Source organism: Phodopus roborovskii, unplaced genomic scaffold (genome assembly GCF_943737965.1).
Source record: "Phodopus roborovskii unplaced genomic scaffold, PHOROB, whole genome shotgun sequence".
NCBI classification, from domain to species: Eukaryota; Metazoa; Chordata; class Mammalia; order Rodentia; family Cricetidae; genus Phodopus; species Phodopus roborovskii.
The window spans coordinates 3,307,408-3,333,484 of NW_026126514.1; the positions used below are offsets into that span (position 1 = coordinate 3,307,408).

At 41.7% G+C, this 26,077-nt stretch overlaps 1 protein-coding gene across 1 annotated transcript in view; it reads left to right on the top strand.

Moving 5' to 3' along the window:
- Akap6 (A-kinase anchoring protein 6) overlaps nt 1–26,077 on the top strand; it is a 418,711-nt gene that overhangs the window by 85,054 nt on the left and 307,580 nt on the right. The window contains exon 2 of the mRNA XM_051195831.1: nt 8,933–9,296. Within this exon, the coding sequence (XP_051051788.1) occupies nt 8,967–9,296 (330 nt within the window). The 5' untranslated portion in view covers nt 8,933–8,966. The remainder of the gene's footprint in view (nt 1–8,932; nt 9,297–26,077) is intronic.

Genomic DNA, 26,077 nt, shown 5'->3' on the forward strand with positions numbered 1-26,077 from the left:
CCTCCTTTGGGGAATTACTTAGTTATTAATTGGCAGGACTTTTTTTTCCTTCTTAAGAAAAGCAGTTGTTGTTGTTTTAGTTTCCATGTTAAGAAATCCAAAGATTGGCAGATGGCTCATTCAGTCAACTTGGCACACGAACATGAGGACATGAGTCCAGAGTTGTCTCATTCACATAAAAATCTGGGCACTGCAGCTTATATCTGTAACCCCAGCAAGGGAGAAGTAGGGACAGGAGAACCCCAAGGCTTGCTGGTCAGGCAATTTAGCATTCTAGTCAAACCATTGTGCTCTAAGTAGTGTAAGAGACCTTGTATCAGAAAATAAAGAGGAAAGCAATTGAGGAAAATACTCAATACTGACCTCTGGTATCCATATGTATGCATATACATGTACATATGTATCCCTACACAGACACGAACAAACACACACACACACATGAGACAGAGAGAGAAATCTAAAGACATCTAATTTGTGATTCTTTTTTTTTACATATTTCTGTCTTCCACTCAGAGCCTATTTCCTAGATCCAGAACTAGGACAAAGTTTTCAGGCCCTTAGGGATGCATTGCCCTTCTGTAGCCAATGTGTGATACTTTACCTGGAGTGCTGCCAACTTGGAAAGTACACTTGTGCTTTTAGGTCCATGATTTTTTATTGAGGTTTCATAGTAGAGGCATGTTAGGTTCAATCATTGTCCAAACAGTTTCCTCGAAGCCTTAACCTTTTAATTCCAGGGTTGGTTGATTTGTCTGTCAGGCTCCATTTTCTGTCACCCCATTAGCACAAACTATCAGATAGGATCAAAGGATCCCATTGATAATAAAGTCATCCTATTACTTAGAAAACCCTATGGATTTAGAGGTTCCCTCTCAGGAGCTCCAACAAACACCAGACCTTTTTCTGGTAAAATTATATCCTCCATGCACAGTCCTCTGTTCACCTGTAGAGATGGCTAGGTCCACCAGATCCAAAATACTTTGATGGAGGATATCCTTCTGTATATATGTTTCTCTTATTGGTTGATGAATAAAACACTGAGGTAGGAAGATAGGCAGGACTAGGAGACAAGGAGAATTCTAGAAAAGGACACCATGGAGACACCAGGAGGATAGGACATGCCAGGCATTCTCCAGTAAGCCAAGACCACATGGAAATACATATATCTATAGAAATGGGTTAATAAGTAAGACAGAGCTAGCCAGTAAGAATCCCTAGCCATCGGCCAACAGTTCTATAATTAATATAGCTTCTGTGTGTTTATTTGGGACTGAAGCGGTAGTGGGACCTGGCAGGACAAGAAAACCCACAGCAACAATACTTGGAAGAAAAGGCAGGTTGCTTCTTTGCTGTATGGATTACTGGTTTAGGATTTAGCTTTTAAAAGTTATGAAAGCCACTTATTTGTTTATCTAATTTGTAGCTTTTAAAATACCCTCTTATTCTTTATGTTTACTTACAAAAATTTTTTTGTAGTGATTTTAGGAGGGAGCAAAATTATATTCAGTTGGCTGTCTCTATCTAGATATTTCCTTAGCAACTTTTGTAGAATGCTTGTTAATATCTGGGAAATGTTCACCAAGTCAGCAAACACTTATAAATTGTTTCATTAATACAGATGACTAATGGGTTTAGAATTCAGAATGCTTAAAGATTACTCTGCTGTCATGGTTCATCTTTTACTGACTTTACATATTGAGATGATGAGGGACATGAATAGCCTCTTCTCATTTGTTGTCAGGCATTGAGAACACGGGGACAGAAGAGCTTCTTTTCACCTCAATGCTCCTATTTTTACAATGTTTGAATTAATATGTATTACTTTAAAATTAATTTGAAAGAAATTTTAGAACAAGAAAAAAGTAAAATAATTACATAAAATGGGACTTAAAATTTTTCCACTTCAAATCTGTGATATTATGGTTGTGAACCAATACTAATGGAGAACTAAAAATGGAGATTTCTTTTTATATTTAATGGAGTAGGTAGGACAGAACACAGAGTCCCTTTAATCACTCTGATATAAAATCTGTCTCCCCCTGTCCCTGCATGGCAGAAAGTTTAAGGTTATATTCTGTGTTAATGAAGACTTTGCCTAGAAAAAGGAATTTTAATTCTCTTGATTTTTCGTTTCCTTTTCTTGGTAAACATGGGTCTACCTGCTTCTACTTATTGTTTATTTTGTCTCAATTTATCTGCTTTCTCTTTTTTAAACTACTTTTTCTGATGTCTGCAACCTGGCGATTCATTCCCTACCTCTTAGGATGCAGTGTTCGAAGTCCTCTGAATGAGGCTGCAGTTTCTCTTGTAGTCTATTTCTGGGCCGTGCTGAATTATCAGTTCTCTTAAGAGTTCTCTGTTGATTTTTCTTACTTCATAATGTAGGGTGTTTTTGTTAACCTGTTTCCCCCTCTGCCTACAATACTGTCACCTTCCTCCTATCTTTTCCTATCTCAATCAAACTCAAGTCTTTTTATAAGCCCATCTCAAATGTCACCTTCTCCAACAAATGGTGCTCTTAGCCTTCTACTTAATGCAGACCAGGGATCTGCCTGTTTTACAAGTTCAGTCTTCCTGAAGACATTTTCTCAATCAAGAGAAAAGTGGTTACCAATTGCTTAAAGGTAACTTTGTCAGCATGGGATGGGACTAAAAGAAATGAGAATTCCATGTCATTATGTCCCATGTCCATGGTCATGATTGTGGTTGTTTTGTGCTGACTGCTTCACGCAGTCAAATGACTCTGTAACAGAGACTGATTTCTGTCCTGGAAGAAAGAAAACATGGAACATGATGACTGTCTTGGTCTGGCTGGGTATCCATGTGTCAGGAAATCGGGGAGGAAGGGTTGAGGAAGAGATTGGATTTATGAAGTGCAGCACTGCTGATGGAAGATGCCATGCTCAGAAGGGAGTTAGAGGTGTGACTGGTGAAGAACCACATTGCATACATGACATCTGAGAGGGTGACTGATGTGGTCATTTTTTACATTGTGGAGGCATGTCCTAGGCCATCAGTCAATACATCCCTTCCACTGGGGCACTGGGAGTGTGCTTCACTCTGAGATGGCCTGTAGGAAGAAGGTTAGAATCATGCAGCTCCCAGGAGTCCCAGAAGGCACAGGAAGAGGCACAGATCATACATGGTTCTGGAAATTTCCTTTGCAGCCAAAGCCACTTTTCTCTTTCTTCTTCAAGTTCAAACTTAACTTTCAACTTAGCAGCAACAGCTCTTTGACTTAAAGGTTCCTATCTGTGGTCCCCACAAGAACCAGAGAGGTAGGAAGGTAGCACGACTTAAAGCCAGGCAATTAAAGCCATTCCTCTAGGAGGTGGTGATGGGGTGGTGGTGTTCAATTGTGCTCTATTGACTATACCTGTGTTTTGTTCAACTATGCTCTATTGACTGCACCTGTGTTTTGTTGGCAGCACCAAATCCTACAGTCTAACCTGGGCTCAGGTATAGGATAAACTTCTTGAGTTCATTTGTTTTCCCTTAATGCAGTCAGGTCATGAGACAAAAACTGAAATAGTCCAGAAGGTTTGATTTTTGTTTCCAAATGTCAGTATGATTAGGCTCCAAGATGAGTGGTTATCAGAATAGAAAAGGAGGAAGTGAAAAGAAAGGAAAAAAGACACTGTTAGTTTGGGATTGATGAAATTATGCCTAACACAATGGCCTCTACCTCTAGTTTGTAAGATGTAACAGTCAACATGCAGATCTGTTAATGTGGCTAAAATTAGTCCCACCTAGCAAGCAGAGCATGGAAGGCTGTGTTTAGACTTAGGGTTGGTTTACATGATGACAAGACTGACTCTCATACAGTACGTGTCATGGGGTATTTACATGAAAGAAACAGTTTCTTGAGGGCAGAGGGAAGACACAATCCCATCCAGTCAGAGGGCTTTGACAGCTAGCACACTAGTCCTATTTATCCCGTTTTAGGGCCCTTGGTTTGTGGGGATATCATGCTGTTTCTTCCCAGTGGTGGCTGGAAGTGCTTTGTCCATGGAGTGCTGGTCTCCTTGGGCATCCTTGTTTTGGAAACTCTGTCCTCTTCTTGGCTCACTTATCACTTTCACTGCTTGTCTCCAGAAGGCTTGCCCATGACTGCAGCCTGTAATGTATACATTAGCTTCCAAATAGGGCTGTGTGCAGCCCTCACTGGAGAGTTAGAGCACTGAAGAGCTCCAGAGCTGCTGCTCTGCTGGCTGGGAGCAGCTGACACTGGCCTTTCTCTTGTTTGGCTACAAGCAGAAAGCCAGGGTGGGGAGAGGAGGAGGAGCCAGAGGCTTAATCCTGAAGAGACATTGGGAAGGAGAGCATTTACAGTGAGTACAGTTGGTGGGTCCTCATTTGTCTGCTCCTTTATATTTAAGACAGGAAATAACAGAAGAAAGGAGAGATGGGCAATTTTGAGGGCTGTGCAGCTGGGATCTTTGCCTTTGGATTTGTTCTAAGAAGGTTGTCCTCTTTAAACCCATCTGTTTATTCAAGCCAAATGCATTCTGCTCTGAAACTTCTGGGCTGCTAGAGAGATCCTAGTTCCGGCCCTTAGTAAGCACTCTGGTGTGTTTTCTTCTGTTCCTGCAGGGTAATGAGTAGAGAAAGGTAGGAAAACCATTCCCACAAACCAATAAGGAAAGGTTTTAGACCGTTGCCTCTTTCAGCCTTTGCACTTTGCATATTGCCTCATCTTTAGGTGTGTGAAAAGGAAGGATTTGATGGATGCTATTTTTAACAGGAGCAGGGATAAAGGGGGTATTATCACTAATGCTGGGAAGGTGACCACAGACAAGTATTTAGTAGTAGGACGGAGGGGAGCCTTGGATTTCCAATGCTGATTGATGAGTCCTGTCTCCTCTTGGTGTCAATGGCAACTCTGGTGGGTACCTGTATACACTTGGCCTAAGGCTTGCACTGCCATGGGCTGTTGTCTAGTGGCTCCTTCTATCTTTATGGCTAGAAGGCATCTTCTCAGACTCAGAAAGGGAAAATGTAGAGCTCTCAGTATAGAAGTAGAGGCTGGTGCTGACCACTACTATTTCATTTAAGTGGAGTTATTGTTTTAGAAGCAAGGCTGAGTAAACATAAGGGCAGGAAATTGCACCTAAAGATCATTACCATAGTCACTACATAGTTGAAGCTATTTCTTTGAATTATACTGCAAACTTATCCTTTGAATCTGATGTGAATTTTGTGAAAACCATGGAGTATGGCCATCTCCATGGCACTGTGTTGCAATGTGAACTGTTCGAATTGAAAATCAAATGTTGTATAGCAGTTGCTTCCAATGAAAACATGTAATTAATTCATTTATGCAGCTTCCCAAGCTTGCTAAGCATATGGCACATGTGTTCATTTCTCAGTGCCAAAAGTATATGTAAAGGGAAGCAAAGGCCACAAACTGAAGTGTGAATTCAGTAAAACAATACTCTGTCTGAGTCCTCTGAGTCACACAAGAAAGTTCCTGCTTGCAGTCTGATTGGTTGAACATTTGTCGCAGGAAAATCTTGCTTTGAAATTTGGCTTTCAGGTCTCCTAGACCTCTCCTCCTGAGAAATGCACATTCCGTCCTCTCCAGACACTTTCTGTGTACTTTTCCTGTTCTGTTTGTTCTCTACACATATAACCACATCTGTATCATTAGTCTCAAGTAGAAGATTCCTAGAGGGGAGTCCCTACCATGTTTGTTCTCCAGGGAAGAATTAGCAACACTACTATGCTTTACAAACTATTTTTCTTGGTGCTACTTTCTCTTTCCTGTTAACTAGGACAAGTCAGTTGGTCCTGTTTATATGCTTTGGTATAATAGAGAGCATTGTGTAGTTGTTACACAGCCCTCCGTATAGACAGGAAGCTGTAGCAGCTGTGAACTCCCCATATCTCTTACTGTAGGTAATCTCACATCCTTCTGCCAGGATGAGATCTTACTGTTTATCTACATGAGTTCCTTTATTTTGCAGATGAGGAAACTCAGGCTGAGAGTGTGACACACACTCGCCCCTATGTAGCCTGACTGCATATATGGGAGTGTGGGATAAGATCATTCTTTGACATGTGGATGAGCTAGTCTAAGGCTGGGTGTGTATCACTTGGCTTTAGGAATGTCACAAAACAGGCAGAGAGGCGAGTGTATCTCTGAGTTCGAGGCCAGATTAATCTACAGAGCAAATTCCAGGATAGCCATGGCTACACAGAAAACCCTGTTTCGAAAAACAAAACTAAAATCTGAAAAACCTGCAGTCAGTAGGTTCCATGTATTAGTTATACACAGGTCTTGTGCAAGTGGGTGACTATATGTATATCTGAGGCCGTTCTGGGCTCACTATCTGACTCTTGGTTGTCCCCTTGGGTCAGTCTAGTTTCTTAGCCAATCAATGTCACATCAGTGTGTTCTGCATTTGTAAGCAGTTCTATGTCCTTCAATAAGCAAGCTTGATTAACCTTGGTTATCAGGTTCCTTCTCTGAGATTGAGATTCGATAGTGGTCCCTTAGAAAGCAGTAAACTGATTAATATTTTAGATGTGTTTTGAGAAGTCAGAATTTGAGCCCACATGAGGTTGGGGTATGGCTTGTGGACTGGGGTAGCTCAGTCTTCCTGGGGTTGGATCCCTTCAGTGAAATTTGTTAGCTTTGAGTTTTTTTTTATTAGTCAAGTCTAGTATTGTTATTATTTTTTAAAAATTGAACACAAGAATGGTTAAAAATATGAGAAGTGTATTTCTCCCTCCTGCACCTAGGTGGAGAAAGCTGTTGAGTTAACCTAAAAACTATCTTATAAGGTAGGCACCAAAGGGATCAACCAACTTTGTAACATGTGTTTTGCAAATGACTTTAATTCAGAAAATGCACTGATAAATTTAACTCAAAATTTAGATGTTGAAGAAATTAGGAAAGGGGAGCTCGGCATTGTGGGACCTGCCAGTCATCCCAGGACTTGGGTGCAAGATGATCAGAATCACAAAGCTAGTCTGTGCTGCATAGGACTTTATTAGAGGGAGAGAGATGAGGGTGGAGAGGGAGGAGGAAGGGAGAAAGCAGAGAGAGGGGGAGAAGGGTAGGGCGGAAGTCAAGAGGGGAGTATACTACATACATTGCAGTATGGAATGGCAGTTAAGAATACAGGGGTAAGTTTTACTCGTAGCATTTTTGTTCATTTAGCAGATCTCCTTATTCCTCATGCTCAGCCCAGTGTGGACAGTTAGATGTCGTTAGTCAAACTGGGAGCTGTCTTGATTTATTTTCCTGTCTATATTGGTTGGTAGGAATAAGTTTGCCTTGGTTAATGATTAATGTGGTAAGGCTCAGTGCCCTTTAGGCAGTGATGTCCCTGGGCTAGTCCTGGGTTGTATAAGAAAGCAGGCTGAGCAAGCCACATGAGTGGCACCCTCCATGGCCTCTGCATCAGCTCTTGCCTTCAGGTCCCAGAGCTGAGTTCCTGCCCTGACTTCCCTTCATGACAGACTATGACTTGGGAGGTAAAATAGATCTTTCCTGCCCTTCCCTCCTCAAGGTGCTTTGGTCATAACCCTTGTTACAGCCATTGGAAGCAAAGCCAGTCACTGAGTGAATATTAGGAATCTGAAAAAATGTGAGTTATTTTCTGATAATCACATTACATTTTTGAACTTTTGATCAGCTGCTTTACAGTAATGAAAGTATAACTTAAATGTATTTTAAAAACCCCTCAAACTGTCAACCTTGTAAAATACAAAGAAATCCATTAGCCTTGAGTAGAAGCTGCTCCTGATACTGAAATAATATCTATTTATTGGAAACTATAAGAGTCATGGGGTACTTTATGCTGGACCACTGCAAGGAGGCAGGTGAGTTTACAGCAGGATCATTATTAATGACTAACTTTCCTCAAAGGTAAACTCAATTCACCATGATGTGCACTTGTTATTCTCACCTACCTGGTAACCCTTTGCTAATGTGTGTCAGAACGATTTGTTATTCTTAAAATTCCAAAATCCTTTGCAGTTTTCAACATAACCACATATTAATGTAGCTTAGGTTTAGCATTAAGTAATCACCATTAATTAGATAGACATAGACCTACTTGGTAATCTATGAAGAAACTAACATTTGGAATTGCTACATGTTTATCTATCATCCTTGTATCTATGTGTCTACCTGCCTATCTCTATCTGTCTATCTATCCCCCAAAATGAACAATATCTGAGGCCAACACAGTGTGTTTCATAATTAGAATGCCATCCTCTAGTTATTCATGTATTGACTATGTTGGTTTTAGTCAAAATAATGTTTGGAAGGATACATTAGGAAAGCTCCTATTAATCATTGTATCAACAAAACAGAAATTTGTTCTTTTCTCTCACATGTCAACAATGCTGGCAGAGTGGATCCATGTCCCTAACCCTGTGCTTCACTGTCCTCTCCTAGGAGCACCCCAGGTCATCTCCTGGCCTGACCTGAGCTAGAACTCCAGCGATGGAGTCTACCATGTGAACTAGAATAATAGGGAAAGCATAAGGGCAGGAAGGCAGCATCTTCTAGCTCAGTCTCTCGAAACAGCTCCCAGAGTTTCTGCACACCTATTCCACTTACTTCTCATTGGCCAGAACTTGACTACAGGGAGAGCCATAGCTAGCTACAAAGGAAATGGGGACTGTAATTCTAAATTCTGGACAGCAATCTTCACAGCTAAATCTCGGTATTTTGTTACTAGGGAATGAGGGGAAATGGGTATTTGGGGAGATGGTACCACTATGGTTGTGTGTTACACGCTGTGTCTTGGGGCTATAATGTAGAAAATCAAACATCTCTTTCTGTTTTGTTATGAGCAATGGTTTCTTAATTTAGAAATCTAGCTTTATTTAGAAACCCTGTTTCTTCTGTGAAGTATCGTTGCTTTATTTGGCAATCTAGTCTGACTTTGCTTTCTTATTTCCTTTTCCCTTTCAGCTGTTTTGGAAAGCAGTAAGGCTTAGATATCTCCATGTTAACCATGAGCGTGACACTTTCCCCACTGAGGTCACAGGACCTGGATCCCATGGCAACTGATGCCTCACCCATGGCCATCAACATGACACCTACTGTGGAGCAGGGAGAAGGAGAGGGGGAAGAGGCCATGAAGGACACAGATGCTGAGCAGCAGTACGGAAAGCCACCCCCTCTCCACACAGCAGCTGACTGGAAGATTGTGCTACACTTGCCTGAGATTGAGACCTGGCTCCGGATGACCTCAGAGAGGGTCCGTGACCTGACCTACTCGGTCCAGCAGGACGCAGACAGCAGGCATGTGGATGTGCATCTGGTTCAACTAAAGGTAAGGCAGGTTGCCTGGAGAGGAATCTAAAAATGCCTCTGGTACCTTAGTCTCAGTTCTATAATGGCCAATGAGGAAGAGTCCAAGGGAAAAGTATAGTAACAGATTTGAAACCGTTATTCTTGTTGCTAAACACAGATCATCTATCTCCTAATTTTGCTACACTTGCCAGTTATCTAGAGCAAAACTGGCTTTTGAGGATAGAACAGAGAGACAAGGAAAGGGAGGGACATTTTTTTAGTTTCACAGGAATCGGTTGTGGAAAATAAAAGGCTCCTATGAACAGTCACAAAGGCTTAATGAAAGCCTGCCTTGATGGAGTATCAAGCATGATGGTGAAGAGGTCATGTGATTAGCACCTTCGGCTGAAGCTGGTGCTGTCTTTGAGGCCTCCAGCGGTTTCGCCCCTGGTGGGAAGGGCGCCATTCTCCTTGTAGAGTGATCTTTCATCCAAAGACACTGTACCACGCAGGAGAAAGAAGCTTTTTATAACAACCAATCTAATGTCAGACATTTGAAAAATGTCTGTGGCTTCTAGAGACCTTTGGAAAATGTCACAGCACAGAGAATTGGAGGTGCTAGTGAGAATACAATTAAATGAGGGGATCCAAAAGTATACACTGTGACTTCTACCCTGCAATGGCTTCTCTCTCCCAGGTCCTTGAGGGGAAATACAGAGCAGAGGCCTTATATAGACTTCACGTGTGATGGGGTCCTTAGAAAGATTCTTTTACTCAAGTTGGTTCATCTTAAATGTAGTAAAAAGCTAAACCGATTCTTAGATCTTAACTCTGAAATGATCTACAGGTGCTAACCACCATAGAAGAAAGGTGTGCAGTTAAGAGAGAGAATGTTTCTCACTGTTTAGATCTGGCTTAGCCTTCTCAGATTGGTGCCTCTGGTCCCGTGACTGAAGCCTTAGGAACATTCCTACTGTTGTGATAAAGCACTGTGAACAAAAGTGCCACCAGGAGGAAAGAGTTTATTTCAGTGTACAACTCTCAGATCACAGTCTGTCATTGACTGAAGTCAGGCTAGGAACTCAGGGATGGACCCTGGAGGCTGGAGCTGATCAAGAAGCCAGAGAAGAGTGCTGCTCGCTGGCTTGCTCTTGATCTGCTCAGCCTGCTTTCTTACAGAACCTAAGCCCACCAGCCCAGGGCTGGCCCCCACCCACAATGAGCTGGGCCTTCCCAAATCAACCAACAATTAAGAAAATGCCAGCCAGGTGTTGGGGGTGCACAACTTTAATCCCAGCACTCGGGAGGCAGAGGCAGGTGGATCTCTGTGAGTTCCAGGCCAGCCTGATCTATAGAGCTAGTTCCACCAGGACAGGCTCCAAAGCAATACAGAGAAACCCTGTCTGGAAAAAAAAAATGTCCTGCAGGCTTGCCTACAGCTGGATCTTTATTCACATAACTCCAGCTTGTGTCAAATTTACAAAAACCGACCAGATAGCAGATTGCTACATTAGTGTTAAGACAGGCTGGGAAGGAGAAAGAGAAGCAAGAAGGGAAGAAGGAAGGAGTAAGAAGGGGAGGGGACCTTTGACTTAATGCACTAGTGCAAGCAGGAGAACCATAATGGTGCTTGCTAGTAGCTGCTCCCCACTGCTGGTACAGGCCAGGGGGCTTTCTCCTTCTTTCTACAGTTTCATGGGAAGACATCTCCAGGATGACAGGGAAATGGCAGGAAGCAGCCTTAGCAAGATGCTAGCCCCTACTATCCTTTTCCTGTGGCAGTATTGTGACTGGGTACCAGAAATATTTTTTTCAGAGAAAGTCCCTGGGCATCTTGGGGTCAGAGTAGACTAGAAGATAGGGGACACTCCTTCACCCTGCTCCCTCCAGTGCTGAACCAGTGTGTGGCTTCCATGAATTAATGCAAGACTGAACTTGCAGGGACTCAACTGCTACCTCTTAAATCCTTGGAATTTACACGGGAAGTTGGCAAATGCTAGAAGAGAATGGGAGGGGGCTGGGCATACTTTTCGAAGACTTGGCTAAAAGCACGATTAATGTTTAACTGGTCTTAAAATACTAATTTGCCACCAACTTCATTCAGTTAGATCAACAATATACACACGGGAATCTAAATTTTAACTCAGAATAAGAATGCAAATTTTTGTGCCGTGAATGTATAGTTGTATTTAGTGTTAGAAGAGTGTCTCTAGGGAGATCTGATTTTCTCATTGTAGTTGACTATCATGGCAGTTTAATCAGAGCCTTCTCCTGTCTGCCTCTGCTCTTTTCCAGGGTATGGGTTATCTTTGCTGAGAAAAGATATCAGCCAATGACTGTTCAGTGATGAACTGGAGTTGTGGACCTTCTTTTTATTCTAGGATTTCTCTTAACACTTCTCTGGGCGCTTGTTTCATTGAGTTACTTAACTAAATTCTCTGTAATGTTCTCAAGTATGTTTGGCAATGGAGCCCTTCCCCACTGAGCCCAATGTCAGCAAACTCCAGTTAGCATGTGTAGCCTCTACTGCAGTTTGTACAAAGGGCTTACTTTTTAATCTTAATATGCTTGTATAATTTCCTCCTCTTTTTTCAGTGAAATTCTGATGCATTTAGAATATGTAATCCTTATGCATTAATTGAAAATAATAAAGGGAGATTAGCATGGTGTCTTGGTAGAAATGTAAGAGGAAAAGCTTGTAAAGCAGCTCGCAGATGAGACTTGTGGCAAAGCAGAGGGACAGATCCAATTTGGGTAAGTTGTCCCAGCTGTACATCCCTTGCTTTTGTTAGTTATTCAATTTATTAATTTACGTGAAAAGCCATTGTCATGGGATGGGAATGACTGTGACCTCAAAGACCACCTGTGTGTAGAGAAATTCCAATATTGTATGGATGTGGACTTTCTTTTTCTACCCACCAACTCCCAAATAACCAACATGGAGACTCAGTGTTAATTATCAATGCTCAGCCAATAGCTCAGGCTTATTACTAACAACTTAAATTAACCCATTTATATCAATCTACATTCTGTCATGTGGCATTACCTTTCTTTCATTTTGCACTTCCTGTTTCCTCTCTGTGTCTGCTGGTGACACTTCTGACTCCATCCTTCTTCTTCCCAGTGACGTTAGTTTGGCTCTCCCACCTAACATTATCCTGTCCAGCTATTGCCCAGTCAGCTTCTTTATTAAATCAACCACAATATAATTTACACAGTGTACAGAAAGATTATTCCACAGCAGTTGTGTATCTGTTTCAACGTTCCCCTAATGTTACAAACCCCAGCTTCTTTCCTGGCTTCTCTACTTGTGTCTTAGTAGGCATCTCAAGTTGGAGATGTCTACTCAATTGCTCTTAGTCCTCCCCTAATTGTCCCAGTTATGGTAAAGGGACTGATTTTTGCCAAGTAAAAGCAAGACTCTCTACCCACACATACATCTCTATCAGCAGGGAACCCATTCTCCAGATGAGCCCTCATTTCATTCACTGCTCACTTTACTGCAGCCAGCCCACCACACCATGCCCTTGCTTGCCTAGGTACTGATAGTCTCATAACTAATCTTACTCCCTTTTGTCTTTACCACCCTAGCAGCTTATTTCCCACTTACAAGCTACTTTTTAAAAGATGTCCATCAAGACATGCTTCAGGTTTCTTCCTTTGATCTGTCACTGCCTAGGTCTCTGGTGTGATGCTTCCGGCTTTACCTTTACTTTTAAGCTTCCCACTTTACCCTTATCTTTAAAGCTCCAGAAACATAGGACTTTTTGCCTTGTAGCTTTACTGTTCCTTATTCCTAGAGACTACTTCCCCATCATTACATGGCTGACTCTGGATCCTCATTAAGCTGATAGCCAGGGGCACAGCCACGTTCCAACATTCAATCACTGGGAGAGGATGGGACAAAAATTGGAAATGAGGAGGTGAAGCCTATTCTGTATTTGGTGAAGGGAATACACACACAAACATCTCTTTGTCTGTGAATCTCCCACTGACTTTATAGTGTTTAGTTTAGATCATTTAAAAATGGTCTTCTCTGCCATTATATTCATTTATACTTTTTAAAAACCTTGTTGAAATAATGGTTTTGGAAAATGTTTGCAGTAGGCTTTATCAATGGTCATATATTAAATTCTTAGACCATCACTTTCTCATGCCTTTTCTTAAAACACCTGCCTCCTTCTCCTAGGTATTATCTAGCCAGTATTCCATTTTAGTTATATATTTTTTTATCTTATGCAATTATACCATTAGTTTGCTTTTTGTACCAGATGTCTAGTTCTCTATTATCCCTGTTACTTAGGCCTGGCCAGGGCACTCAGTACGAGATCAGTTCATATGCAGCGTTGGATAGGTGAGTCCATGACTTTATGTCCACTGCCTCCTTGTGTTTTGAAAAGCATATGGGAAGTGTGCTTGTCCCATGAAGACTGAATTCAGACAAAGACATTGGGTAAATCAAGGCTCAAGAATGTTTGGGGTTTATTTTCCCATTAGAAAGAATCTGTGAGTGTATCTGAAGTCTCAAATATGGCTTAGGGACTCTACACAGAGATTCTCTATATTTTGTTGGTGACTGTGTTTGTTCCAATCCTTGCAATCCCTTTCTGTTTTACTGATTAATTGGCAGTTGTTTTGATCAGTAAATATATCTTTGGGGTTTGAAGGGTAACTTAGTCGGCAAAGTACTTGTTGAGAAAAACACCAGGACCTGTGTTTCATCACCAGAACCGTGTGAAAATCTTAGTACAGTAGGATGCACCTGTAACCCAGTGCTGGGACACAGGATAGAGACAGTGGGATTCCTGGGTCTCGCTGGTCAGTCAGCCTACCCTCGTCTGTGAGCTCCAGGTCTTTGTCAGAGACCCTGCCTCAACAAATAAGGTGGGTGGCTACTGAGGAACAATATCCAAGACTGAACTCTAGCCTCCATGTGTATATCGAGCAACAAGTGCACACATATGAAACATATATACACACAAATTAAATATTCAGACTTTTACTCTGACACTTCCTACCTCCTCTGCCCCTTGTGGCATCAGAACAAACACAAACCTGCAGGTTCTTTGCTTCCCCAGCCTTATTCTTATTCTCTAAAGGTGATTTTGTCTGTAGTCATTGCACTGGTCTTAAAATTTCTCTCTCGGACACTACTTTGTCTTAGTCGGTTTCCTATTGCTGTGAAGAGACTCCATGACCATGGCAAATCCTATAAAGAAAAGCATTTAATCGGGGCTGGCTTAGTTCAGAGGTTTAATCCATTGTCATCATGGCAAGGAGCATGGCATCACGAAGCCAAACATGGTACTGGAGAAGTAGTTAGAATTCTACATCCAGATCTGCAGATGGGGGGCGGGGGAGAAAGATTGGGTCTGGCTTGAGCATTTGAAACCCCAAAGCTCACCCCCAATGACTTACTTCCTCCAACAAGACCACACTTCCTCTAACAAGGCCACACCTAATCCCTCTCAAGTAGCACTATTCCTTACTGTCCAAGCATTCAAATCTATGACCCTATGAAGGTTATTCTTATACAAACCTTCACTCTCCTCTTACCTTCCATATTTCCAAGTTCTTAGGGGACATTTGACTATAAACTCCAGATTGAGTTAATGATTATTACAAAGTTTCCACAAGGGAGTGACGGTTACTGCAAGTGAAAAAGCAAAACAAAATGACTTTAAAATTAAAAATATATATAACAAAATAAACTCAGAAAAACTGACTTACACTAAATCCTTTCTGCATTATTTTTAAAACTGAACACACAGCTTGCATATTTTATTTACTACTTTCCAGATATTCCCTAGTAAGAAGTATGAGAAGCAGCTGAAGCAGTTTCAGAAATCTGCCTCACCCTCCTCAGATTATTCTGCACAAGGGAAACAGAGTAAGAACCTTAAAACATGCCCATCTGAGCTGAGGCCTTGGCTGCATGCACACATTTTGGTGCTAAATAGGCAAAGCAGGCAAGGCACCTTCTCAGGGAGATTGCCGTTTACATTCCTGGAGACATGAGAGCAGGGACAAGGCAAGGCTTGGCCTAGCTGGGACAAGTGATAACTTTGGAATCAATTCCTGACTATAAAATCTACTTTAAACCACCACCGCATATGATTTGTGTTTGTGTCTTTGATTTCCAAAGTTAGAACATTGGATAAAATCTCTGTTTACAAGATGTTCTCACTGGATGTCTGTGGCATCTGGGAGTTAATCCTGACACCCACGGCCTCACATGGGGTGTGGGAGGCCTTCTGGGGAAAGGCTACATCCTCTCCACAGCTGGAGTTTGCACACTAACCTTATGACATAGAGGCTCTGCTGGGCTGGTTTTTCTTTTCCTCACAGGGACACAGCGACAAGGTGCCAACTTCAGAGCAGCAAGACCTCACCACATCTCTATTCTGCTGGTGCCTGGTCAATGGCTCCTGAGCCTCCAGCTTGAAAATCGCATGCCCATTACTTATAAATTACTAAAAGACACCCAAACACATATGGGTAGTGACGTGTCTTGGGAGTGTGCGTTCCTTTTCATTTTCATTCTCTCCTTTTTTTCTTTCTTTCTTTTTTTAGTCTTAGAAAAACACTCTACAGTCTAAGTATTCTATTTCTTTCTGTCCATTAAGGGATGAATTCATAGGAAATGGGCTCCCCTCCAGCCGCTCAGGCCCCTTTCTGTTAATTTCACAAGGTGTGCTTCTCTGGTGGACAGGTGGCGCTCTTTTTACTTCCTTTTGTCTTCTGACCACTTTCCTTCCCTCTTTTCAGGACGCTGTCTTGGTTCTCCAGGCACCCCATATGTTCCATATGTACATTCACTCTTTTGGCAAAGATCTTGCCCCTAACTCACTTGTTTAAATGATGCCTGTGGCATGCGGAGTGACAAGACTCTTCCGGTTTTGCTGTGCTGACGTTCCTGGGGAATTCCTTTGGGAACAGTGCCCATTCCCTTGATGTCTATAATATATCCTTCCATGCATTCCCATGTATGTGGCCAAAGGAGCAGCTCCATGTTTCCTAAAAGGCCCAGAGAACATGTGGTGGGAGCCACTCCTTCCTTTGTGTTTGCCATTTTGGCTCATTATTGGAAGATGGCTGCTGTGACACATTCTTTCTTTTAAGGGTTTTTCTTTTGTTTCTTTTTTTCTTTTCTTTTCTTTCTTTCTTTTCTTTTTCTTTTTTTTTTTTTTTTTTTTTTTTTTTTTTTTTTTTTTTGAGATAGAGTCTCCTGTGGCTCAGCTGCTTCAAACTCACTAGGCAATGAGGATAATCTTGAACTCCACCTTTCCCAAGCTCTTCAGTCACATGCATGGACCATCATGCTTGCAGGACTGCGGCTTCATCGTGTTGAAAGTTTCCACAACCGTTAGTGTATAGGTGATGATACCCGGTATTATTTACCAGTAAATGTATGCTATGTAGTGAGCTTGTGGACAGTTTGTACAACTTAGCAGCCTTTGTCTCAAAGTAATTTCTTTTCCTCAAGGAAAGAAATGAAAAGGACTGGAGGCTGCTCAGGGTAGTTTGCCTAGTGTGCACAAAGCCTTGGGTTCAGTCCCTGGCACACAGGGCAGAGTTGAAGGGTGTTAGTGATCCATCTCAGTCATCAAGTGATCAATCCCCTGCCCCTCCTCACTTCACAGCCAATGCTAGAAGACAGGCGAAGTGCTGAATGAATGAACACTTTGAGGCTACTGATTGATGACTATAGCTTCAGTATGACTTGTAGATATGATCCAAGTCTCAGATTGTAGTGAGGTAGTCCTTCTGTAGCACTGACCACGCCCATTGGGGGGTGGAGCGATGGGCGGAGGTGACCTGAGGAAGGAGGTCGGAGGGGGCCAGGAAGGCGCTCTCTTTCTGGCGTGACTCGGACAGGAGAGGATCGGGTTGAATTTCCTGGTGTTCATCTGTCTAGGTTGTAAGTTATTTCTCCCTGAATAAACATCTATTCGGCCTATTTGTTTATCCTGATCCTTATTTACCGCAATATCAGATGGCACATTTTTTTTATTTTAACTATTTGTGACATTCTTGGTTGGTGTATATGGTATACATACATACATTTAGGCAAAACTTTTTTTTCCTGTTCTATTTTCTTTAAATTGGAAACAAGCTTTCTTTAAAATGTCAAACCCAGTTCCCTCTTTGTCCCCTCCTCCCCTGCCCCCCCATCAATCCCCTATCCCATTCTCTTTCTGCTCCCCAGGGAGGGTTAGGCCTTTCTTGGGGCATCTTCAAAGTCTATCATATCATTTGGAGCAGGGCCTAGGCCCTCCCTGTGTGACTAGGCTGAGAGAGTATCCATCTATGTGGAATGGGCTCCCACAATCCATTAGTATACTAGGGATAAATACTGATCCTCTACCAGAGGTCCCATTGACTGCCCAGGCCTCCTAACTAACACCCATATTCAGGGGGCCTGGGTTGGTCCTATACTAGTTTCCCAGCTGTCAATCTTGGGTCCATGAACTCCCCCTTGTTCTGGTCAGCTGATTCTGTGGTTTCTCCAGCCTGGTCTTGACCCCTTTGCTCATCACTCCTCCCTTTTTGTAACTGGATTCCAAGAGATCAGCTAAGTTTTTAGCTGTGGGTGTCTGCTTCTGCTTCTATCAGCTACTAGATAAAGGCTCTAGGATGACATATAGGGTAATCATCAATCTCATTATCAGGGAAAGGCATTTAAGGTAGCCTCTCCACTATTGCTTAGACTGTTAGTTGGGGTCATTCTTGTAAGTCTCTGGACATTTCCTTAGTGCCAGATTTCTCTTTAGCCTATAATGGTTCCCTCTAATATGGTATCTCTTTGCTTGCTCTCCTCTATTCTTCCCCAGACTAAATCTTCCTGCTCCCTCATGTCCTCCTCTCCCCTCATATTCTCCCCTTCTCTTTCTCCTGACTCCCTCCTCCTCCCCCTCCCAATTTGCTCAGGAGATCTTGTTTCTTTCCCCTTCTCCAGGGGACCATATATTAGACAAAACTTTTATACACATAAAATAAAAATAAATCTTAAATAGAATATTGGGCAAAGCAACATGGAAAACATCATTGTTGAGTCTGAATACATATTGTTAGAAATTTTTAAAGATTTATTTATTTATTTGTTTATTAGTGTTCTACCTGTATGTATGCTTGCAGGCCAGAAGAGGGCACCAGATCTCATTACAGATGGTTGTGAATGACCATGTGGTTGCTGGGAATTGAACTCAGGATCTCTGGAAAAACAGCCAATGCTCTTAACCACTGAGCCATCTCCCCACTTCCTGTTATTGAGATGTTTGTGTATAAACAGTAGCTACATAGACTGATACATTTAGAACTCAGAATGGTAGTGTTAATCATTGGGTGGCTCTAAAAATCTACCAGATAACCATCTGAGCTATGTGCTTGTAATTAGAAAAAGAAATATTGAAAATGAGGAGTACTACAAACTACAAAATGGAAAGAAATCATTAAAACAAAATTTAAAGTAATATCATAGAGACATTTGAAACTGAGACCAAGTAGGAAAGTGTAAGGAAAATGGCCTTTGTTTGATTAAGGAAGTGTTTCTGGGGGTTGTTCCTTTCAATTGTTGGCTTAATTATTACTGAGCAATGACAGTCATCTTTTTCCATGGTCTATAGGGGCAGATGTTGCAGGGATGGCCATTAAAGATAGGCTATGGATTAACCCCTTTCCTTACCCAGAGAGCTTTTGGTTCAGCAGTATTCACAGAATTCTTATAAGAGTGCTGTCTTTTATTCCACACAAGAACCTGCTCTTATGGATGGGGAAAATGAGTAAGCCACTTTGACAGTCTTAGATGGTTTTTGAACACGAAGCCCAGTATTCTTTCTATGTTAGTGTGCTGGTCTTCCACCCTTCACATGCTGAGGTATAAGAAACAGAATGGCTGTGAATGTGTGTGCCTAATTCTCTTGTACTCTACACTTAAGCCGAATGGCTATGATGGGGCCTTACCCATGAAATCGATGGGTATTTTAATTTACTTTAGACAGGAAGATGAACAACTTGAAGTCAGGGTGGAAATGAAGTGTTAGCATCTCCCTGAGTAGGATTCATGGCCCTGGAGCTGTTTGCCATTGCTTTGTCCAGTCTATTCTCTTTGAAAGTTCATATCTTGAAGGAAGGGAACATCTGGTGGAATTAAACTAAAATTCCACTGGTGTGTGATTCCTTGCTATCCTCATCAGGAGGTGGCTGGAACTGGGGATGAACATTCAATGAAAAATGTTAACAACGCCATTGGCCTCCAGGTACAGAATGTGAAAGCCTTTAGTTCTTGCCTTTGGCTGCATAGTAGGATTTTCAGGGATATCCAGGAAGCTTTAAAGGTTACTGTCCTGGCCGTGATGCAGATCTGCTGTCTCAGAACTTGGTTGTTAGCATGACATCTGTCTTCACAGAGATATGTGATTCCAGTGCATACCCAGAGTTGATGACCCTTTGAAATATTTTAAAGAGGGATTTTTCTTGTTTTTCTGTGCTTTCTCCCTTCTCCTGACAACAGAGCTGTGGATTTAAAGTCATGGTTTCAAGGAGGAATGGCTCCCAGATGACTCATTGGAATTTCTCAGTTGTGTAGGTGACCTATTATGCTGGCGTATCCTATGTCGATTTGACATAAACCAGAATCATCTGGAAGGGGAGGACCACAATTGAGAAAATGCCTCTATAAGACCCAGATGTAGGGCATTTTCTTGATTAATGATTGAGAGGGGGAGAGCCCTTCCCATTGTGGGTGGTGCTATCCCTGGGGTGGCGGTCCTGGGTGCTATAAGAAAGCAGACTGAGCAAGCCATGTGGAGCAAACAAGTAAGCAGCATCCCTCCATGGCCTCTGCATCAGCTCCTGCCTCCAGGTTCCTGCCCTGTTTGAGTTCCTGTCCTGATTTCCTTCAGTGATGAACAGAAATGTGGAAGTGCAAGCCAAATAACTTACTGAGGCAAAGTTGGTACCAGGAGTGCTGTGACAGACATGACCATGTTGTATTTGGAAGGATTGTGGAAGGGTTTGGAACTTGGGGCTAGAAAAGCCATTGAGTGTTGGAAGTTCAGTGGGCTCTTCTGTAGGAAGTTAGAAGATAAGAATGTTGAGAGCAACACAAAGGATGGAGGCCTGGCTTGTGAAGTTTCAAAAGGAAGCAAAGACTCTAAAGACTCTACTTGGATGTTTGAGTTAAGAATCTGTTGTGTCTGATCAACTGTAGCTGAAGTGTCAGCCACGATAACAAGAGACTGGCACCACTGAAGTGGAATTTTCAGTTACTTAGACAATTGATGCTGGTTTGCTGGAGCTGAGAATTTAGTGGTGTTTAACAAGAGATCAGTATCGAGATGAAGTCTTCTGGGAAGTGTTTTCTCAGCATTCAAGTTTGGGAGGTAGTCAAGGTGTACCTCCTGCTGGTCCCCGAACTTAGTAGTATAAGAATCACACAGGGACTATTGATTTTGAAAAGGGTCATGGAGAGCAGCTGAGGCTTGGCACTGTGTTAGGTTGAAGTCCCTGAAGAGAGCCCAAGAGAGGCTATCAGTGAAAGTGCAACCCAGCTACAACAGAAGACCCTGACAATTTGGAGATGCCAGTGCCATGGGATGACCACCAAGAAGAGCACTGGATATGAAATGGAGATGGCTTGGTCCTAGAAAACAATCTGGGTATGCTGCCAAGGGTAGAGCCAGAGAAGTGACCCACACTCTCTGGTAGAGCCCAGAAGATGGTGAGTGAATCTCAGATAATTGGATGCTGAGTTATTTACACTTTGGTGTTTGGTTTTGCTTTGTTCAGACTGTACTTGTGTCCTGGTTCTTCCCTCTAGAAGTAAAGCATTTATCTTAGTTTTGCTTTTACAGGAGCCCACAGTTGAGAGACAGAACTTCTAAAGAGATTTTAGGTTTTAAACATGGCTTAGATTAGGTTTTTAAAGAGACTGAATTTTAAACTGTTGGGATTTGTAAAGTCTGTGGGACTTTCAAATCTTGTAAATGCTTTATATTGTGATGTTGATGTTAATGTACGATTTGGGGTGGATAAGAAAGGAAAGGTTATGGCTTAACAGTGATGTGTTTGTGTGTCAAATTGACAAGAGGTTGTCCTGGCTAGTTTTATGTCAACTTGATACAATCTACAGTCATCTGAAAGGAAGGGGCCTCAATTGAGAACATGCCTCCATAAGATCCAGCCGTAGGACATTTTCTTTCTTTTTTTTTAACTTCTGTATCTTATTTATTTATTTATTTATTTATTTATTTATCCCCCTCCCTCCCCTTCTTCTGTCCTACCTTTCTCCTTCCTATACCTGACCCAGTCTTCAAAAGAGGTAAGGCCTTCCTTGGTGAGTTAACAAAGTCTGGCATACCAAGTTGAGGCAGGACCAAGCTCCCTACCCCGATCATAGCTGATCAAGGTATCTTGCCATAGGGAATGGGCTCCAAAAAGCCAATTCATATACCTGAGATAGGTCCTGGTGCCATTGCTAGCCCCCCTAATAGATCAAGCCACATAATTTTCACCCACACTCAGAGTTCAGTCCCATGCAGGTTCCCACATGTCAGTCTAGAGTCTGTGACCTCTCTAGTTTGAGTCGGCTGTTTCTGTGGTTTTCCCCATCATGCTCTTGACCCCCTTGTTCAACTGAACTCCAGGAACTCAGCCCAGTGCTTGGCTGTGGGCCACTGCACCTGCTTCTATCAGTTATTGGATGTAGGTTCTTTGATGGCATTTAGGGGAGTCACTAATCTGATTAAAGGGGAAGTCCAGTTTGGGCATCCTCTCCACTGTTGCTAGGAGTCTCAGCTGGGGTGATCCTTGTGGATTCCTGAGAATTTCTCTAGCACCAGGTTTCTCCATAACCCCATAACGGCTCCCTCTATCAAGATATCTCTTTCATTGCTCTTCCCTCCATCCCTCCCCCATCAATTTTCTTGATCTCTCATGTTCCCATTCACCATCCCCTCCCTTATACCCCTCCCAGTTTACCCAGAAGATCTTAACTATTTTCCCTTCCTGGAGCCCTCCATGTGTGTCCCTCTTAGGCTCTCCTTTTCTACCTAGCTTCTCTGGGGTTGTGGATTGTAGTCTAGTTATCCTTTGCTTTACATCTAATATCCACTTATGACAATACCATGTTTGTCTTTTTAAGTCTGGGTTACTTTACTCAGGATGGTTTATTTAGTTCCATCCATTTGCTTGCAAATTTCAGGATGTCATTGTTTTTTACTACAAAGTAATACTCCATTGTGTAAATGTACCACGTTTTCTTTATTCATTCTTTGGTTGATGGACATCTAGGTTGTTTCCAGGTTCTGATTATTACAAATAATGTCGCTATGAACATAGTTGAGTAAGTTTCCTTGTGGTATGATTGTGCATTGTTTAGGTATATGCCCAAAAGTGGTATTGCTGGGTCTTGAGATAGACTGATTTCCAATTTCTAAAAAACTGCCATACTAATTTCCAAAATGGCTGTACAAGTTTGCACTCCTACCAGCGATGGAGGAATGTTTCCCTTTTTCCACATCCTCTCCAGCATAAGCTATCATCAGTGTTTTGATCTTAGCCATTCTGATAGTGTAAGATGGATCTCAGAGTCATTTTGATTTGCATTTCCCTGATGGCTAAGGACGATGAGTAATTCCTTAAGTATTTCTTGGCCATTTGGGTTTCTTATGTTAAGAATTCTCATTTTAGATCTGTGTCTCATTTTTATAATTGGATTATTTGGTATTTTGGTGTCTAGTTTCTCTTCTTCATTAGTGATTAGTGGGAAAGGGCACTTCCAATTGTGGGTGGTACTATCCCTGGGCTCCTGGTCCTAGGTATAAGAAAAGCCATCTGAGCAAGTCATAAGGAACAAATGAATAAGTCACACATCCATGGCTGCTGCATCAGCTCCTGCCTCCATGTTCCTTCCCTGTTTGAGATCCTGCCCTGACTTCCTTCAATGATGAAGTATAATGTGAAAATGTAAGCCAAATAAACACTTTCCTCCCCAACTTGCTTTTCGGCATGGTATTTCATCATAATGGCAGTAACACTAACTAGGACACCTCATAAAAGCAGGAAAGACAAACGTGAGGAAGGGTATAAACATGCAGACATTACCTTTTTTGGTCAGGATATACAACTGTATATAATTTTCTTATTCTTTTTTAAAGAGAAAAGAAGAAAGCTTTTGTTCTCTATCATTCATTGAAGTGGAAATCATCTTATACATGGGTCCAGACAGGAGGCAGCTCACCTGTGTCCATGCAGATTACATATGAATGGATTTAATTTGAAGCTGTGTTCCATTCACACAGTCTTATGGAGCCACTTTGTTCAAGGGACATGGTCTAAACAGAGGGGTGATTGACTGCACTCTACAGAGGATGATATACTAGTGAGCTTGGGCTCCACCACATCCCATTTGGAAGACCATGGAAATTGAAGTGTCTCAATGGACTATGGGGCTTGATAGAACACTCACAAAAACATCTATAAAGGTAAAATGTGATTTAAAATAAAATAAAATAAAGCCTCTCTCTTGTATGAGTTTCCAGGTGTGTAAGATCTGGACAGGAGAGATGAGAGCTGGTTATAGGCTGTTAAGTGACACAATGGCAGGACTTCGGTGGTGAAAAATAGAAAGAAAACAAAGAAACAAACAAAACACCCATCAAACACAAAGCCTGTCATCACGATGACAGCCTGGGGTGAGCAGGGAATTGGAAGCAACCAACTTTTGTCAGCCTCATCCGTCTCTTCTTGATAGGGCTGGGTAAGTTTTCTTTGTGTATATGTGAATAGAATGAGAGAAACAGATCTGAAACCTGTCCTCTGCATGGCTGATAGCAACAAACATTTGGGTGTAAGTTGCTTCTGTTTTCATCATTGTTTTAATAAGTCATGTTTGCCAAACACATCATTAAGTGGGAAAGGAATATGTGCAATACAACATGAAAAGTGGTGACACTCTTCTGAGGAGGAAGAAGAAATGGCTACATATCCCCTGGAATTTTAGTTTACGAGCAGAAAACTGCTGCTTCTTACATTTCCCTCTTTGATTCAGAAACTGACTTTCTGTCAGAGCCCATGGCCATTGACTCAAATAATAGTGTTACCAATGTCCTCGGTGCAAACCTTTACTGCTGTAAAGGGAACCAATATTGCACCTGCTGAAGGAATCCATCTCTGAAATGATGAGAGCCAGGCATCAGTGGCTGGAGAAAAAGAGAGCTTGTCACTGTCTCTAGTCTTTCAAACACCAGCAAAGATTGTTTCCTTTCTGTACATGTCTACTCTTCTTTCCCAAAACAATCAAGAGTGAAGTGTCATTTGAAAACACATTTTAATTACAGACCTATGTTCCTCACTTTCCAACTTCCCTCCCACATAAAGTAGAGATGCATGGACATGGTTTGTGAAATGTTTTCCCAATCTAGACCCAGCTGGCCTTTTGCTTTCCGGTACCTCTCACAAACCATGCCCTCTCAAATCCATGCCCTAGGACAGGTTATTCTCTCCCTGTGGATTCATCATGCTCCTTAGGCTCCTTAGGCTACACATCTCTAGAAGACAGTTGAAGTGCCTACTTACGAAACCATCCTGCACGCCAAGCTGGCAAGTCTTTCTGTGGGTTTTTCCCACATTTTTTTGAGTTGTCTACTGTAGGTAGGTCATGAACAGAGTGTTGCCTACTCTCTCCGCAGGGAGGGGTCCATTTTTCTTCTCTCTAATCACATACCTCCCTTGATACACCGCACAGCTTTGAAATAGGATAGTTATTCTCTTGATTGAATATTCTTACACTTATGATGGCTGAGGGAACTTTCCTGAGCTGGAGCTAGCTCCCACTCCTGGAAATTCGACTGTTAGTATGTATTCACTTTGTTCTAGACAAAGCCTCCTACACACTTGAGTGCAGAGGCACTTGAGTAAAATGAATTAGAGAAGTCCTGATCATCAAAGTTATGTTTGCAGTTTTAAAGTTGTGACTATTTAGAGGTAAATCATTTTGTTATCACCAAAGAATAGTTTTCTTTAGGAGATGGGAAAATATGGCAGGACATTTAAGGTTTCCTTTGCTGTGTTCCATATAGAGTAATGTAGGGTTTGTATATGTGTACACACAGATCTTTCATTGTCATGGAAAGAGTAGCTTGTTGAAACATCCTTGTAGATTCCCAGGTTTCCTGCATCTCTATAAATATGTGAATTCTGATAGTTGATCCCTGAAGATGTAAATCTACTGGATTGTGGTCTTTTACAGTAAAGTAAATGGGTCAAAATGCATTTAACCTCTGCTCAGATGGGTGCAGAAGACATTATTCTTATGTGTGTGACTCCTCATTTTCCTTTTCATTTTTTCTCCTTTTTGCTTTCTTGCAATATACTTGCATCTCTTCCAGTTAGGTATAAACATAAAGTATCTAGAGCTTTAATAATAGTCTTCATTATTCAATTTTCATAAATTACATTGTAGACTTTTAAAATATTTGAAAAAAGGGTTCATTTTCTTAAAGCTGGTAGACATCTGTTCTGTTATTGTTTTTTCGGGGAGGGGGATTTCAAAAAAACATCAGGTTTAGTTTCTCCTACAATTCTATGGGCAGCTATATATTTTTGTCTTTCACAAGACCATAAATAAGAATAAATATTTTATAACTTATTTAATGTGGTTTTCCTAAAATTCAATACATCTTTTAAATGCAAGTCTGTGAATGTGTTGCAGATTTCTAGGAGAGATTTATTAATGCTTAGGGCACAAACATTTATAAAGACTGTGCATTTGCAGTGTGTTCATGTAATAGAGTTTTAAGGCTTCTACTTTTATTTTGA